The 17,439-nt window shown below is 38.9% G+C and overlaps 1 protein-coding gene across 1 annotated transcript; it reads right to left on the reverse strand.

Moving 5' to 3' along the window:
- Positions 1 to 165: 165 nt before the first annotated feature.
- Positions 166 to 16,125, reverse strand: LOC111782322 (fatty acid amide hydrolase-like). Its single transcript, XM_023663183.1, is given in 20 exon segments — positions 166 to 400; positions 1,741 to 1,836; positions 1,928 to 1,989; positions 2,141 to 2,205; positions 2,958 to 3,026; positions 3,516 to 3,608; positions 3,688 to 3,791; positions 3,903 to 3,983; positions 4,083 to 4,154; positions 5,832 to 5,894; positions 5,997 to 6,066; positions 6,140 to 6,215; positions 8,245 to 8,357; positions 8,529 to 8,676; positions 9,264 to 9,341; positions 9,473 to 9,602; positions 9,686 to 9,873; positions 11,363 to 11,423; positions 13,995 to 14,104; positions 15,807 to 16,125. Coding segments are annotated over 20 exon segments (1,842 nt in total). The 5' UTR covers positions 15,907 to 16,125; the 3' UTR covers positions 166 to 337.
- Positions 16,126 to 17,439: the final 1,314 nt, after the last annotated feature.

A 17,439-nucleotide genomic window follows, 5' to 3' on the forward strand; every position in this document is an offset into this window, starting at 1 on the left:
TTAGAAACTAAATAAAACAGTATAAAAAATTTAAACTTTCTCAAAATCGTGGAAGTTTTTAAAGAACTATTCGTGTAGTTTTTATAAATAGGCTAATGGCCTACTAAACACTCGCCCACTACTCCGACCGCCCCGTCCCGTCCCATTCCGCTCCCTTCCAAGTGATTCAAATCGAATACGACAAGTCAGATTCACCCACCAAATCGGAAATAGAGACTAAATTATAAGTTTCACATCACGAGTTTATGAACTCTAATAAGTACTCGAGAACACACAGAAACAACCTTTGGATATCATATGCCAATCACAACACAAACATATAAGTTGTCGCAGCAAGCTATTTTTGTGTCAGAAGATCGTAGAAAACTTCAGGCTTTTTGTAATCAGCAACACAGAGAGCCTGAAACCAAAAATCAACAACAGGGTGATCTTAGTTTGAGCGGGAGGAGACTCATATTCTAACAGCTCAAACCCACCGCTAACAGATATTGTCTTCTTTGAACTTTCCATTTCGGACTTCACCTCAAGGTTTTAAAATGTGTCTACTAAGAAGAGGTTTCCACACCCTTCTAAAGAATGTTTCGTTCTCCTCTCTAACAGATGTGGGATCTCACAATCCACCCCCCTTGGGGGCCAGCGTTCTCGTTGGCACACTGCCTGGTGTCTGGCTCTGATACCATTTCTAACGGCTCAAGCTCACCGCTAGCAGATATTGTCCTCTTTGAGCTTTTCCTTTCCGGTTTCCCTCAAGATTTTAAAATGTGTATACTAGAAAGAGGTTTCCACACCCTTATAAGGATTGCTTCGTTCCCTTCTCCAACCAATGTGGGATCTCACAATCCACCCCCCTTGGGGGCCAACGTCCTTGCTAGTACACTGCCCAGTGTCGGGCTCTGATACCATTTCTAATGGCCCGAGCCCACCGCTAGAAGATGTTGTCTTCTTTGGGATTTTCCTTTCGGGCTTTTCCTCAAGGTTTTAAAACGTGTGTACTAAGAAATGCTTTGTTCCCTTCTCCAACCAATGTGGGATCTCACAATCCACGCCCATTGGGGCCCAGCGTCCTTGCTAACACACCGCCCAGTGTCTAGCTCTGATACCATTTCTAATGGTCCAAGCCCACCACTAGCAAATATTGTCGTCTTTGGGATTTTCCTTTCGGACTTCCCCTCAAGATTTTAAAACGCGTCTACTAAGAAGAAGTTTCAACACCCTTATAAGAAATGCTTCGTTCCCTTCTCCGACCAATGTAGGATCTCACAATCCACCACCTTAGGGACAGAGTTTTTGCTGGTACACTGCCCAGTGTCTGGCTCTAATACCATTTCTAATGGCTCAAGCCCACCACTAGCAGATACTGTCTTCTTTGGCCTTTCCCTTCTGGGCTTCACCTTAAGGTTTTAAAACACGTATACTAGAAAAAGGTTTCCACACCCTTATAAGGAATGTTTTGTTCCCATCTCCAACCAATGTAGGATCTCACAATCCACCCCTCAGGGACCAGAGTCTTTGCTGGCACACTGCCCGATATCTAGCTCTAATACCATATCTAACGACCCAAGCCCACTGCTAGTAGATATTATCCTCTTTAGCCTTTCCCTTTCGGGCTTCCCCTCAAAATTTTAAAACACGTTTACTAGAAAGAGGTTTCCACACCCTCATAACGAATGTTTCGTTCCCCTCTCCAACCAGCTCTATAGTGTACAAAACTATAAATATTGGTATCAAACCAAAGCTTACCTGCATTGCATATGCTATATGAATGAGCGTTGCTTCACACCAAGGCTTGCCAATGAACTGGAGGCCAATTGGCAAACCAGTTTTATCATATCCAATCTGTAAACACAAAGTTTTCACAAAGAACAAGTCCAGTAAATTATGAAACCCCAAACAAGAACATCAAAGGATGAACTCATTGATATCTTACTGGAACAGTCACTGCAGGCAATCCAAGGAAGTTCCCAGCTATTGAGTATCTAACAAGTGCAGCTGAAATATGATACAAAGTTATCCATTTCCACTTGCTTATAGTTCATGATAGGAAGCACTTAATTGAAAAAACTCTATACATGGATCATGAAGTTGTAAATTTAAAAAACAGTTCGAACGAGCGCAGGCGTGAACGAACGTAGGCTCGTACCTCCATTAATGTAGTCAAGTTCTCCAGTCTTGAGAGCATCATTCAAGATAGGGTAAGCAGTTACACTGGTTAATAGAGTATAAATATTAGAATATAACAACTTACTAGAAACGAGTAGGTTATGACTCCCACGTACAAACAACAGTACCGCTCGTCCGACCATGTTAATGGTCGAGAGAGAAGTGCCATGATGAAATTGAAGAGGACAGTGCATCATCTAACACACCAAGAAGAGTGTACAAGAAAGGCAAACAAAGACGCAAGCAAGAAGAGAAGCAACGGTGTTGCATCTAAGTGTAAGATGTAAGCTCGTCAGATTTGGTGTCAATTGAACACTAGATAGACGCTCCACGTTGGCATATGAATCCTCACCGTTTTGATGTGCATGAGTGTTAGACCTATAATGCGTAGAATGTACTAAGGATTTTTATTACTCTTAGGTCTCTTAGGTCTCGTGCTTAAGTGAGCTACCTCATGACTTAAGTGAGCTACTCATGACAAATGTGTCTGTTATGGTTTGGATAAGCATTGAAAAATGAGTGTCTTGGGCGTCTTCCTTTGATTGCAAAGACATTGTTGGGTGGGACAAGTGTGCCGACATTGTGCCCCTTCCCATGAATCGAAGGTTGCATCATAGGCTTGGACTTTGACATAGTGTGTAGAAACGACTCAGCATGGACATGGAATGGTTCATGCCTCGATAGTGTCCAGATTAACTCTACCTCTGTTAGTTAAGATGCATTGGTCTCTTCAAGCCAGTAATGAACATGAACTATAAATCCAGTTAAAATTTCGTAAAGAGGTCACTGAAAAGTACCCGGTTGTCGGTGACACGATGACATCAGCATGTGCTAGTATTTTCCGATGAAAATACATCTGGCGATTCCTGTAAACATTTGTAACCATTTAATACCAAATAAAACGAACCGATAAAATTTCAATTTTTATCAGGTTAGGAGCCTCCTGCTTGAGCTATATATGGTAAATGGTCGTATATAGAGACTATATATGGTAGATAGTTATATATAGTAGATGGTTATATCTGGTAAAACTATATTATAGTAAACTGAACCATATATATACCTAGTGCATATACTTTTTGGATTCTCTGTATTCTCTTTTACTACTGTACATACTTGAAGTCATCGATATAAACATCTAGCCAATATTCCTCCTTGTATTTTCTCTCTCATGTTCTTTGTGTTCATCTAGATCGAGTGTGTGTTGTTGTGTGATCCAAACACTCATTTCTCCCGAAATTGTTAAAGACACAAAAAGCTCGTGAACATCTGGCAAACATACACGATTTCTTATCCGTTCCATCTTTCGACAAAATGATTTAGTGAAGACGATAAAAATATTGTTTCTAAATTACCTAATCTTCTGAGCTTTTATGTACTCCTTACTACCAAAAGAGCCATAAACAGCAAGTGCTACTCTTGCATCCCATCCTAGTTGTGAGGAATCCCTGTTTCAATGGGTTGAGTCGAGTCGAGATATATCGAACGTTAAATGATAGGTAAATATCGAGGCTGAAGTTAACGTACAGCTTTTCGAGATAAGAACTCAATGCAGTGCTGCACTCGGATGCAATTGTCGAATAATGTGCTAAACGCATCACTTCTATCTCGGGAATCGTCACCTCGACCGTCTTTATAGTAAACAAGAAGATTATCAGGCAACTATCAGTCACCTTAGCATGCATACTTTATGTTACTTCATCGACAAGGGACCGATAAAACAGTATGTCGGGTTTTCGTACCTTCCAGCCATGATGTTTTTGAAGTTTGTCCAAGGCATTAGAACAGCAAATTCTGATATCATCACTGCAGTCGTTAAACCACTAATTATCTCAATTAGTGGTGTAAGAAGAAATGAGATGATTTTAGAACATTACTATATTGATTATGAACATCATGTAAGTTAATGTTGCATTACTAACCTCACCATACTTTGCCATTGTAACCGAAGGTATTGGTCTTGATGTGTTCAGCAATGGGAAACAAAGTTTGGGCTGAACGCTCATAAAGGTGAATGGAAAAGGTATAAACAAAGGATCATGATATGTATAGAAGACATATGAAAAACATGTATATGCAAACAAAGGATCGTGTAAGGATGATATGTCGTACACATTTGAAGCGTTTCAGTCACAGTATCTGTAACGGTCCAAGCCCACCGCTAGCAGATATTGTCCTCTTTGGGTTTTCCCTTAAAGTTTTTAAAACGTGTCTGCTAGGGAGAGGTTTCCACACCCTTATAAAGAATGTTTCGTTCCCTTCTCCAACCGATGAGGTATCTCACAATCCATCAGGGCCCAGCGTCCTTGCTGGCACACCGTCCGGTGTCTAGCTCTGATACCATTTGTAACAGCCCAAATGCACCGCTAGTAGATGTTATGTTCTTTGGGCTTTCCCTTTTGGACTTCCCCTCAAGGTTTTTAAAACGTGTCTGATAGGGAGAGGTTTCCACACCCTTATAAGGAATGCTTTGTTCCCGTCTCCAACCGATGTGGTATCTCACAATCCACCCCCCTTGAGAGCCCAGCGTCCTTGCTGGCACACCGCCTAGTGTCTAGCTCTGATACTATTTGTTAGTGCCCAAGCCCACTACTAGTAAATATTGTCCTCTTTGAACTTTCTCTTCCAGGCTTCCCCTCAAGGTTTTAAAACGCGTTTGCTAGGAAGAGGTTTCCACATCCTTATAAGGAATACTTCGTTCCCCTCTCTGACCAAGGTGGGATCTCACATGTCCTCTTTGAGATTTCCCTTCCGGGATTCCCTCAAGGTTTTTAAAACGCATCTGATAAGGAGAGGTTTCCACACCCTTATAAGGAATGCTTTGTTCCCGTCTCCAACCGATGTGGTATCTCACAATCCACCCCCCTTGAGAGCCCAGCGTCCTTGCTGGCACACCGCCTAGTGTCTAGCTCTGATACTATTTGTTAGTGCCCAAGCCCACTACTAGTAAATATTGTCCTCTTTGAACTTTCTCTTCCAGGCTTCCCCTCAAGGTTTTAAAACGCGTTTGCTAGGAAGAGGTTTCCACATCCTTATAAGGAATACTTCGTTCCCCTCTCTGACCAAGGTGGGATCTCACATGTCCTCTTTGAGATTTCCCTTCCAGGCATCCCCTCAAGGTTTTTAAAACGCATCTACTTGAGAGAGATTTCCACACCCCTATAAGGAATGCTTTATTCCCCTCTCCAATCGATGTGGTATCTCACAATCCACCCCCTTGGGGGCCCAACGTCCTTGTTGGCACACCGCCCAGTGTCTAACTCTGATATCATTTGTAACAGCCTAAGCCCACCGCTAGCCGATATTATCCTCTTTGGGCTTTCCCTTCCGGGCTTCCTCTCAAGGTTTTTAAAACACGTCTACTAGGGAGAGGTTTCCACACCCTTATAAAGAATGTTTCGTTCCCTTCTCCAACCGATGAGGTATCTCACAATCCATCAGGGCCCAGCGTCCTTGCTGGCACACCGTCCGGTGTCTAGCTCTGATACCATTTGTAACAGCCCAAATGCACCGCTAGTAGATGTTATGTTCTTTGGGCTTTCCCTTTTGGACTTCCCCTCAAGGTTTTTAAAACGTGTCTGATAGGGAGAGGTTTCCACACCCTTATAAAGAATGTTTCGTTCTCCTCCCCAACCGATATGGGATCTCACTGACTTCAAACAAGCACTTACCAGTATAGCATTCTGATGCGAAGGAACTTTGCTGCTTATGGCTGCATAACTGAATAGAACATCAAGATCCAAAAAAATTTCATCAAATCTCTCTCAATTTGCATCAAGAACATGAAGAAAAGANATGCACCGCTAGTAGATGTTATGTTCTTTGGGCTTTCCCTTTTGGACTTCCCCTCAAGGTTTTTAANCCAGTATCCCTACCATCCCAACAGTCCAATTCAGAGGAAGAACACTGAAAACACAGAATGTGAGTACCCAAATCATATTGAATTTTCAAAGGCATAAATGTAGACATAAGTTATCACCCAGAATGAGGAACACGCCCAAATGTTGGCTTCAAACCGACAACTCCACAAAGAGATGCAGGGATTCTCACAGATCCTTTATAAAATTACCAATGAAGAGAGTTCAGTTGTTACATATATCAAATACTGCACCATTTCTTGAAGACACCAACTTCATTAAATATCTTGATGCACATAAATTTCTGTAAGAGCTAGTTGTTTTTAGTTAATAATGTCATCGTCAATGGAATTAGATTGTTTGACCTCAATTATACATTTTGTTTCAAAATGGAGAATGTTCGGGGGATGATGCATGATAGTGTAACCGCATCAGCTCACCACTAGTAGATATTATCCTTTCTGGACTTCCCCTTAAAGTTTTTAGAACGCATCTGGTAGGGAGAGATTTCCACACTCTTATAAGGAATTCTTTGTTCCCTTTTTCAACCGATATGGGATCTCACAATCCACTTCTCTGGAGGCCCAAAGTCTTTGCTAGCACACTGCCTGGTGTATGGCTCTGATACCATTTATAATAGCTCAAGTCTACCGCTAGCAGATATTATCCTCTTTGGGTTCTCCATTTCGAGCTTCCCCTCAAGGTTTTTAAAATGCGTCTGCTATGGAGAGGTTTCCACACCCTTATATAAGGAATGCTTCGTTCCCCTCTCCAATTGACGTGGGATCTCACAATCCACCTCCCCTGAGGGCCCAGCATCCTTGCTAGCACACCGCCCGGTGTCTGGNGGCTCTGATACTATTTGTAAGTGCCCAAGCCTACCACTAGTAAATATTGTCCTCTTTGAACTTTCCCTTCCAGGCTTCCCCTCAAGGTTTTAAAACGTGTTTGCTAAGAAGAGGTTTCCACATCCTTATAAGGAATACTTCGTTCCCCTCTCTGACCAAGGTGAGATCTCACATGTCCTCTTTGAGATTTCCCTTCCNCAAAGTCTTTGCTAGCACACTGCCTGGTGTATGGCTCTGATACCATTTATAATAGCTCAAGTCTACCGCTAGCAGATATTATCCTCTTTGGGTTCTCCATTTCGAGCTTCCCCTCAAGGTTTTTAAAATGCGTCTGCTATGGAGAGGTTTCCACACCCTTATATAAGGAATGCTTCGTTCCCCTCTCCAATTGACGTGGGATCTCACAATCCACCTCCCCTGAGGGCCCAGCATCCTTGCTAGCACACCGCCCGGTGTCTGGCTCTGATACCATTTCTAACGACTTAAGCCCACCGCTAGCATATATTATCCTCTTTGGGCTTTCCCTTCCGAGCCTCCCCTCAAGATTTTTAAAATGCATCTGCTATGGAGAGGTTTCCACACTCTTACAAGGAATGCTTCGTTCCCCTCTCCAACCGACATGAGATCTCACAATCCACCTCCCCTGAGAGTCCAGCATCTTTGCTAGCACACCGTCCAGTGTCTAGCTCTAATATCATTTGTAACAGCCCAAGCCCACCGCTAGCAGATATTATCCTATTTGGGTTTTCCCTTTCGGGCTTTCCCTCAAAGTTTTTAAAATGCGTCTGCTAGGGAGAGATCTTCACACCTTTATAAGAAATGTTTCGTTCCCTTCTCCTACCGATATGGGATCTCACAATCCACCCCCTTGGGGGTCCAGCGTCTTTGCTGGTATACCACCCAGCATCAGGCTCTAATACCATTTGTAACATCTCAAGCCCACCACTAGCAGATAGTATTCTTTTCAGACTTTCCCTTCCGGGCGTCCCCTTAAAGTTTTTAAAACGCGTATGCTAGGGAGAGATTTCCACACTCTTATAAGGAATGCTTCTCGTTCCCTTCTTCAACCAATGTAGGATCTCACAAATACTTTCTTCGTGTGTACATTCTTTCTATTATCAAATTTTTAACAGAGAGATGATAAAGAAAAGATAAACCAAGGATCAACATGGAAATATAAAGAGAGATTAGAGAGTGGTATGAGAAAAGCTAGTCCATCAAAGGTAATATTATTATTAGCTTAAATTATACCTTATATCCCTATATTTCATGTTTGTTGACTTCATATTCATCCTTTTAAGCTTATAATTTCATCCCTTTCTTATTAATCTAATCATAATCACAACCTCTAGCACTGCCTTATTCATAAACAAAATTACCTCCTCCATCAACACCTATAGCAGCAGGACATAGTCCTGCAGCAACAACAGCAGCCGATCCGCTAGAAGAACCTCCACATATCCTGCTCGTATTATACGGATTTCTCGTCGACCTACACGAGCCATTCATAAAATATACCATCTTAGATCAAACCTTGGAGTTTGATGAGGAACCATGTCATGATGTAATGTTTAGACACTATATTTTATGAACAATGTGCAAGGGGTAGTACTATAGTATTTGACAGTTCATAAAGAAGCAAGAAAACATCAGATCTTCTCACCCATGATGAGGGTTTATTCCACTTGTTCCAATACCAAGTTCATGCATATTGGTTTTCCCAACAATTAGAGCTCCACATAACCTGAGGTATTGTATGCAGCTTGCATCACTGGTACAAGGTCTTAGTTTGTGCAACCAACTCGTCCCCCCTACAAGAACAAGGCGCTATCAAGCAATAAAATAAAATATAGCGATGTCCCACATTGGTTGGGGAGGAGAATAAATCACCCTTTATAAGGGTGTGGAAACCCGTTTTAAAGCCTTGAGAGGAAGCCCGAAAGGGAAAGTCCAAAGAGAACAATATCTATTAGCGGAGGATCTGGGGCATTATAAATGGTATCAGAGCCAGACACCGGACGATGTGCCAGCCTTATCGATGTTCCCCGAAGAGGGGTAGACACGAGGCGGTATGCCAGTAAGGACGCTGGCCCCCAAAGGGGGTGGATTTGGTGGTGGTCCCACATCGATTGGAGAAAGGAACGAGTGCCAGTGTCTTCACTGGGCCCCGAACGGGGATGGATTGTGATGTCCCACATTGGTTGGGGAGGAGAACAAATCACTCTTTATAAGGGTGTGAAACCTTCCTCTAGCAGACGCGTTTTAAAGCCTTGAGGGGAAGCCTAAAAGGGAAAACCCAAAGAAGACAATATCTGCTAGCGGTGGATCTAGGGCATTACATATATACTCACACGCATGAGAACGACTCGACACGAAAAACTGAGAAACACCAAGTTACCTGTAGTAGGATATGGAAGACAATCTATTTCATCCTTGACAGCAATTGGCACTCCATCTAGAACTGAAAGGGGTTGTCCTGGGACGAGTCAGAATAACGAGTAAGAACGAGAGGAAAAACTCGAACAACTTTTCATAAGAACAACAAGAAACTAATGACAAGATAATAGTCTAGAACACATGAACTTTTCTCCCAAGGCTAATAGGTACCATGTTCATAACGATTAGTTGATTCAGCTGCTTGCTTTAGAATGTCTTCGACATCATAATTAATGAAGAATGACATGTTCAATGGAGGTTTGGATGATTCACTCACAGCTGCTATGAATCTCTCTGCAACCTATAAAGCAAAAGAAGATCCAAAGCTCATATGAAAAGAACATGATGAACAAGAAAAACATGAGAAGGTAAAAATTGTCTTACAGTTAGAGGAGTTATGTTTCTTGAACGATATGCTGTTGAATAGTCCATTATTGTCCATCTGTGAAATGAAGGGTTTAAGGAATCCACTTCTGTGTCTGACCATGAAGGCAGACAACTAACTGCCTCTTGAACTTGTTCTGTTTCAGACAGAGCCACGCCTATGTACTTCACCTCCTCATTTTCTTTTTCTGCAAAGTAATTTTTCATTAAGGAAAGATGTGTGTTTCTCAATGTAAAAAATATGAGCTATTTACCAACCCTATTGCTAGTTAATATTGTCCGCTTTAGCCCGTTAAGTATCGTCGTCAGCCTCACGGTTTTTAAAACGCGTCTGTTTGGGAGAGATTTCCACACCCTTATAAGAAATGCTTTGTTCCCCTCTCCAACCGATGTGGGATCTCACAATCCACTCCCCTTGGGGGCATAACGTCCTCACTGGCACTCGTTCCTCTCTCCAGTCGAAATGGGATCTCACAATCCACCCCGTTTGGGGCCAGCATCCTCGCTAGCACATCGCCCGGTGTTTGGATTTGATACCATTTGTAACAGCCGAAGTCCATTACTAGCAGATATTGTCCGCTTTGGCCCGTTACGCCGTCAACCTCACGATTTTTAAAACATGTCTGTTAGGGAGAGGTTTCCACACCCTTATAATGAATGTGCTTTGTTCCCCTCTCCAATTAATGTGGGATCTCACAATCCACCCCTTTGGGGGGCCAGCGTCCTCGTTGGCACACTGCCTGATGTCTAGCTCTAATACCATTTATAATAATCCAAGCCCACTACCAGTAGATATTGTCCAATTTGGCCGTTATATATCGCCGTCAGTTTCACGGTTTATAAAACGGGTCTGTTAGGGAGAGGTTTCCACAACTTTATAAGGAATGCTTCGTTCTCTTCTCCAACCTAAGTAGTATCTCACAATCCACCCCCTTAGAGGCCAATGTCCTCGCTGGTACACCGCCCAATGTCTGGCTATGATACCATTTATAACAGTCCAAGCCCACTGCTAGAAGATATTGTCTGTTTTGGCCCATTATACCATCAGCCTCACGATTTTTAAAACACGTCTGTTAGGGAGAGGTTTCTACACCCTTATAAGGAATGTTTCATTTCCCCTCTCCAACTGATGTGGGATCTCACAATCTACCCCCATTAGGGGCCAGCGTCCTCGCTGGCACACCACCCGGAGTATGGCTCTAATATCATTTGGAACAGCTCAAGCCTATTGCTAGCAGATAATGTCCGCTTTAGTCTATTATGTATCACCGTCCGCCTCACAGTTTTTAAAATACGTCTGTTAGGGAGAGGTTTCCACACCCTTATAAGGAATGTTTCATTCCCCTCTCCAACCGATGTGGGATCTTACAATTCACCCCATTAGGGGCCAGCGTCCTCGCTAGCATACCACCCAGTGTATGGCTCTGTACCATTTGGAACAACCCAAGCCCATTACTAGCCGATAATTTCTGCTTTGGTCTGTTATGTATCACCGTCAGCCTCACGATTTTTAAAGTGCGTATGTTAGGGAGAGGTTTCTACACCCTTATAAGGAATGCTTCGTTCCGCTCTCCAACAGATGTGGAAACTCACCGGACTGTTACAAGATAAATTAAGAACAAAATGAAAAATGAGAAATGAGTTTAGGGTTTAGGGTAAATGAGAAAGATAGCATACCTTCTACAGGATGCCAGGGTAAAAAAACAGGCGATTCTTCTATCTCCGCATTTCCAACGAGCTGCATAACTTTGATGTTAGTAAACAATAGTAAATGGCATCAAATATACAAAGTTCATATTAGTTTCCTAAACAATTCACAACTGAAACCAAGAATAAAGTAACCTTAACCAAATAGAAAAACAAGTGTTGGGTTATTTATATCTCGAGTGTTGGGTTAGCTTACACCTACCTCAACTAGTCTCACGAAACAACTACTTGGGCTCAACGAATTGTGAGATCCCACATCGTTTTAAGAAAAGAACGAGTGTCAATAAGGATGCTGGGCTCCAAAGGGAGTGGATTGTGAGATCCCAGTGAAGCATTCTTCACAAGGATGTGGAAACCTCTCCAAGCAGCACACTAGAAAAACCTTGAGGGGAAGCTCGAGGATAATATATGATAGCGGTGGCCTTGGGCTGTTACAAATGGTATCAGAGTCAGACACCGAGCGATCTGCCAGCGAGGACGCTGGACTCCGAAGGGGGTGAATTGTGAGATCACATCGATTTGAGAGAGAAACGAGTGTCAGCGAGGACGCTGAGTCCTAAACAGGGTGGATTGTAAGATCCCAAATCGGTTAAAGAGAAGAACGAAACATTCTTTATAAGGGTGTGGAAACCTCTCCCTAGAGACACGGTGAGTCCCAAAGGGGGTGGATTGTAAGATCTCACATCAGTTAAAGAGGAGAATGAAACATTCCTTATAAGGGTGTGGAAACCTCTCCCTAGAGACACGTTATAAAAACCTTGAGGAGAAGCCCGAAAGAGAAAATCTAAAGAGGACAATATCGACTAACAGTGGGATTGAATTATTACAATATTGGTCTTTTTAAGTAGGTAGCTAGCTTGAGCTCTTATTGATCACTAGATCATCCAACAATAGGTTTTTCTTTCACTCTAATCACTAGATTATAGGTTTTTAATTTTTTTTTATCGAAAGTTTAAGGGTATTATTGAAAGTTTTCAAAATTAAATATATATATATATTTTATTAATTTAACCGTTAAAAAAAGAAAAAAAAATATATTTTTTTTCTATTTTAAATTTTACTAGAAATTCGAGTTAATTTACCATTATTGAAAAAATACCATAGAAATGGAGGAAAATAGACGATTTTTAAAAATAAAAGATTAAAAATTTTTATCAAATAATGTTTTAAATATTATAATTTTACTTCAGCCCTTCAATTTATTCCACAAAAAAAAAAAAAAAAAAAAAAAAAAAAAAAAAAAAAAAAAAAAAAAAAAAAAAAAAAAAAAAAAAAAAAAAAANTCAAATTTAAATTTGATATATATATATATTTTATTATTATTATTATTATTTAAAAAAAATTAATCATTTATAAAATATGACATTATTATTTTGTACTGTACTAAGCACTTCCAAACATAGCTGAACAGCAAACAAGAACAATCATCTTATTTTTATTTATTTTTATAAAAAAAGACAATAATAAATATTTTTTTAGAGAAATTAAAAAAAAAAAAAATTGTAAAACAAGACAAAAGTTAAAAAGAGCTGTCAGGTTTTGTACCCAAGTCACCAACCAACGACCAAAATTTCACCAATAATAATAATAATAAAATAATATATAAATATAAAGTTAAATTACCATTGTAACCTTATGTGATTTTACTAATATTTTAAAATTACATCGACTCCTACTACAAGTTTTTTTTGCCTAACAGTTCTAGGACTATAAATCGAGCCATCAATTTTTTAGATGACAATAAGTGTATTGTTAATTAGGTATGTTCGAGTTAACAACCAACAAATTACAAAATTACCCCTAAGGCCGACATCAATGTCATATTATTTTTAAAATAGAGAATTTGACTCTACTATAAGTTCTTTTGTCTAACGGTTCTAAGACGATAAATCGAGCCATCAGCTTTTTAGATGACAATAAGTGTATTGTTAATTAGGTATGTTCTGAATTAACAACCAACAAATTACAAAATTACCCCTAAGGCCGACATCAATGTCATATTATTTTTAAAATAGAGAATTCGACTCCTACTACAAGTTCTTTTGTCTAACAGTTCTAGGACGATAAATCAAGCCATCAACTTTTTAGATGACAATAAGTATATTGTTAAATACATATGTTCTTAGTTAACAACCAGCAAATTACAAAATTACCCCTAAGGCCAACATCAACATCAATATTATTTTTAAAATAGAAAATTCGACTCCTACTACAAGTTCTTTTGTCTAACAGTTCTAGGACGATAAAATGAGAGTCATCAGCTTTTTAGATGACAATAAGTGTATTGTTAATTAGGTATGTTCGAGTTAACAACCAACAAATTACAAAATTACCCCTAAGGCCGACATCAACGTCAATATTATTTTTAAAATAGAGAATTCAACTCCTATTCTAAGTTTTTTTTGCCTAACAATTCAGAGGCAATAGAGCCCGTCATCACCTTTTAAGATGACAATAAGTGTATGCTTGAATTAAAAACTAGGAAATTACAAAATTACCCTCGAGACCGACATCAACGTCAATATTGAATAATATTTTTATCATAATTTTAGGCGTATATATATTAAATATGAGAGAGAGAGAGAGAGAGGAGAAAATGTACCTTGTAAATGAGATTATTGGCCTTGAGAACGTACAACAGCAATCTCCCCAAAATCCTCATTTCTAGGACCCACGCAAATATTTTCACCACTATTCCAACCATTCGAGGAGCTAAAAATAAATTTTAAATAATTAAATAATTTCTAAAATTAATTTCATCCATTTCTTACTTAATTAATTATTTTCTAAACCTATATATTAGTAATTATTATAACAATTGATTAATCATAATTCCCATTTATTATTTAAAAATATTATTGGAATATAACAAAAAAAAAAAAAAAAAAAAAAAAAAAAAAAAAAAAAANTTTTTTACGTGTTCATTTTAATCACGGCTCTGTTGTTTCAGGTCATTGTCAGATTTGTTTTCGGTCCAGTAATCTAATAAATTTTTATTTAAAATTATTTAGGAAAGAAATTAAAAATAAATAACAATTTTTTTTTTTTATATCTAATTTAGGTTATAGTTACAATATTTTTCAATTTTAAATCATGAGAGGGACAAGGTTGCATATGAATTTAGTAATTTTTCAGACAGAGAATTAAAAGCATTAAATTTACAAAAAAAATTAGAAAAATTCCTAAAAATCTGAAAACACCTCTCCTGGTAATGCCCTTTTCATTGTCCAACTAACCTTGGCTTTAATTTAATAAGGAATATTTAGGTTGGCCCATTTTTTTCGGGTCGTAATTTTTCTATTATTAAGACGTTTTAAGAGTATAGAGACTAAAATAACATCTAAAAACCTATGGAATAATCTAGAGGAACAACGGGTTGTTCCAATTAGAATAAGAAAACGTAGAAATCGAGAAATATGACCGACCCATTAGAATTCCACTGAACACACAAAACGGAGAAGACGAGAAATCCGATCGAGACCCATTAGAATTCCGAACAAACACAAAATGTAGAAACTGAGGAATCTGACCGAGACCCATTAGAATTCCCAACAAACACACAAAACGTAGAAACTTAAAAATCCAACCGAGACCCATTAGAATTCCCAACAAACACACACAACGTAGAAACTTAAAAATCCAACCGAGACCCATTAGAATTCCCAACAAACACACAAAACGTAGAAACTTAAAAATCCAACCGAGACCCATTAGAATTCCCAACAAACACACACAACGTAGAAACTTAAAAATCCAACCGAGACCCATTAGAATTCCCAACAAACACACAAAACGTAGAAACTTAAAAATCCAACCGAGACCCATTAGAATTCCCAACAAACACACACAACGTAGAAACTTAAAAATCCAACCGAGACCCATTAGAATTCCCAACAAACACACAAAACGTAGAAACTTAGAAATCCGACCGAGACCCATTAAAATTCCCAACAAACACGCCAAACGTAGAAATCAAGAAATCCGACTGAGACCCATTAGAATTCTCACTGAACACACAAAACGTAGAAACCGAGAAAACAGACCAAGACCCATTAGAATTCCTACCAAACACGCAAGACGTATAAACCAAAAAATAGGACAGAGACCCATTAGAATTCCCAATAAACACAAAATGTAGAAATCGAGAAATCCGACCGGAACCGATAAGAATTCCCCACCAAGCACACAAAACGTAGAAATCGAGAAATCCGACACCGAGACCCTTTAGAATTCCCAACAAACACACAAAATGTAGAAACAAAAAAATTCAATCGAGACCCATTAGAATTCCCACCAAACACACGAACAGGTAGAAATCAAAAAAATCCAACCAAGACCCAATACAGCCATAAGTCAACAGAAGAGAGAGAAAAAAAAAAAAAGGAGAGGAGAGAGAGAGAGAGAAAAGAGAAACCTTTGACATTGGCTGTGAGGTAGAATTCAGAGCTGGTGGGACTCAAATCGACATCATTGGCAGGCTTGTAAGCCACCCCACGAGAATTGAACAAACCCATTAGATATGAGTTATGGGTATGGAGCAGCGCCAAGGCAAGGCCTTATGGGTTATGAACTGATATCAATTTGTGAAGAACAAGCAATGGAGAGCGACGGAGAGAGCAAGAAGAAAGCATATGAAATCACATTTTTATATATACATTTGGCTGATAAAAACTAAGCAACAAAGAGAGAGAAAGTTGGTTGGAATGGATGGATCCTCATTTTCTCACTAAAAGATTATTGTGGTAAGTTTGGGTTGGTTGGAAATTAATGATCTTAATCAATATATTAATAGCTACTTCTTTTTACTTTATGTGTATTACTTTTTCAAATACCCACCAAAGATTGATATCAAATGAATGGTAAGATTCAGATTCAAATCACTCCAAAAATAAGATCGATCGTTTCAATGATTCTAAATATACAATCTAAACTATGTAGAATTGTAAATAAACTTTGTCATTAGCTAAAGAAACGCACAAATTCCTTTTTTATAAAGACTGACATATATGACTTTATATAATGTAAAATATGAAACTGTTGACCTTTCATGAGATATTTAAAAAATCGTAACTTTTATACTTTAGGACCATAATTAGCGACTATGTAAATGTAATCTAAATAATTTTTTTTAAAGACAATAATTCTAGATTATCATCTTACCTAGAATTTGTAATCATCCAAGAATCTTTCTTAGTTGGTATTACATGATTGAGATGTCTGGGTTCATATCACAAGTTTTCACATTATTGAAAAGAAAAAAAAGGTTAAATTGTACCTTAAAATTAAATAAGTATTACAAATTTTGTACTCGATTTGATAGTTTGTTTTCGTTTGGAGAGTCGTTTGCATGATTGAGGCGTTTTCCCTGCTCGACCTCAACCAGCCCAAGTTTCTCTTCTACGATCCTGATTTGGTTCAGCTCAATTTAGTTCTTTCTTGACATGCTCACAAATTGGTCCACGAAAATGGTTGGTTGATTATATAAATACTATGGTTTAACTTGAAGAATTTAATACATAATATTCTTTCTATTTCTTAATATCCTTGCTAGACTAAGTTTCTCCTAGTTGAATTAAACATCCAAGCCTCTAGGACAAATATCATATTGATGTGTAAGTTTCTCTTGTTTTGCAAGTCAGGTTCTCTCCTTAAAAAAGTTTTGTATCGTTGTCAAGTGAAGGTCGGGTTCATTACTCGATCCAGATTTTGACAATAACATTTAGTATGATTATCATCAAAGTTATTTGTGTGCGAACAAACGGATTTACTAATTATGAAAGTCAAAAGAGAAGATAAAAATTGTCATACTTCTCTAGATCTTTGGTCTAACTTGGTTAAAGTTGTTTTTACTCAATATGATGTGGTTTATGGACGAACCAAAGTGAAACTTCGTGGACATGTGACACCCGAGTAAAGGAGGGATACATGAATGAACCGAAACCATATATGAATGAGAGCGATCTTGAGGATAAGATAACTGGAAGACTTAAAAGGAAATGAAAGTTACTATCTATACCAACAAGGTGCACCTTTCTTTTCGGTGCCTC

The sequence above is a fragment of the Cucurbita pepo genome, chromosome LG19, assembly GCF_002806865.2.
Source record: "Cucurbita pepo subsp. pepo cultivar mu-cu-16 chromosome LG19, ASM280686v2, whole genome shotgun sequence".
Taxonomy (NCBI): domain Eukaryota; kingdom Viridiplantae; phylum Streptophyta; class Magnoliopsida; order Cucurbitales; family Cucurbitaceae; genus Cucurbita; species Cucurbita pepo.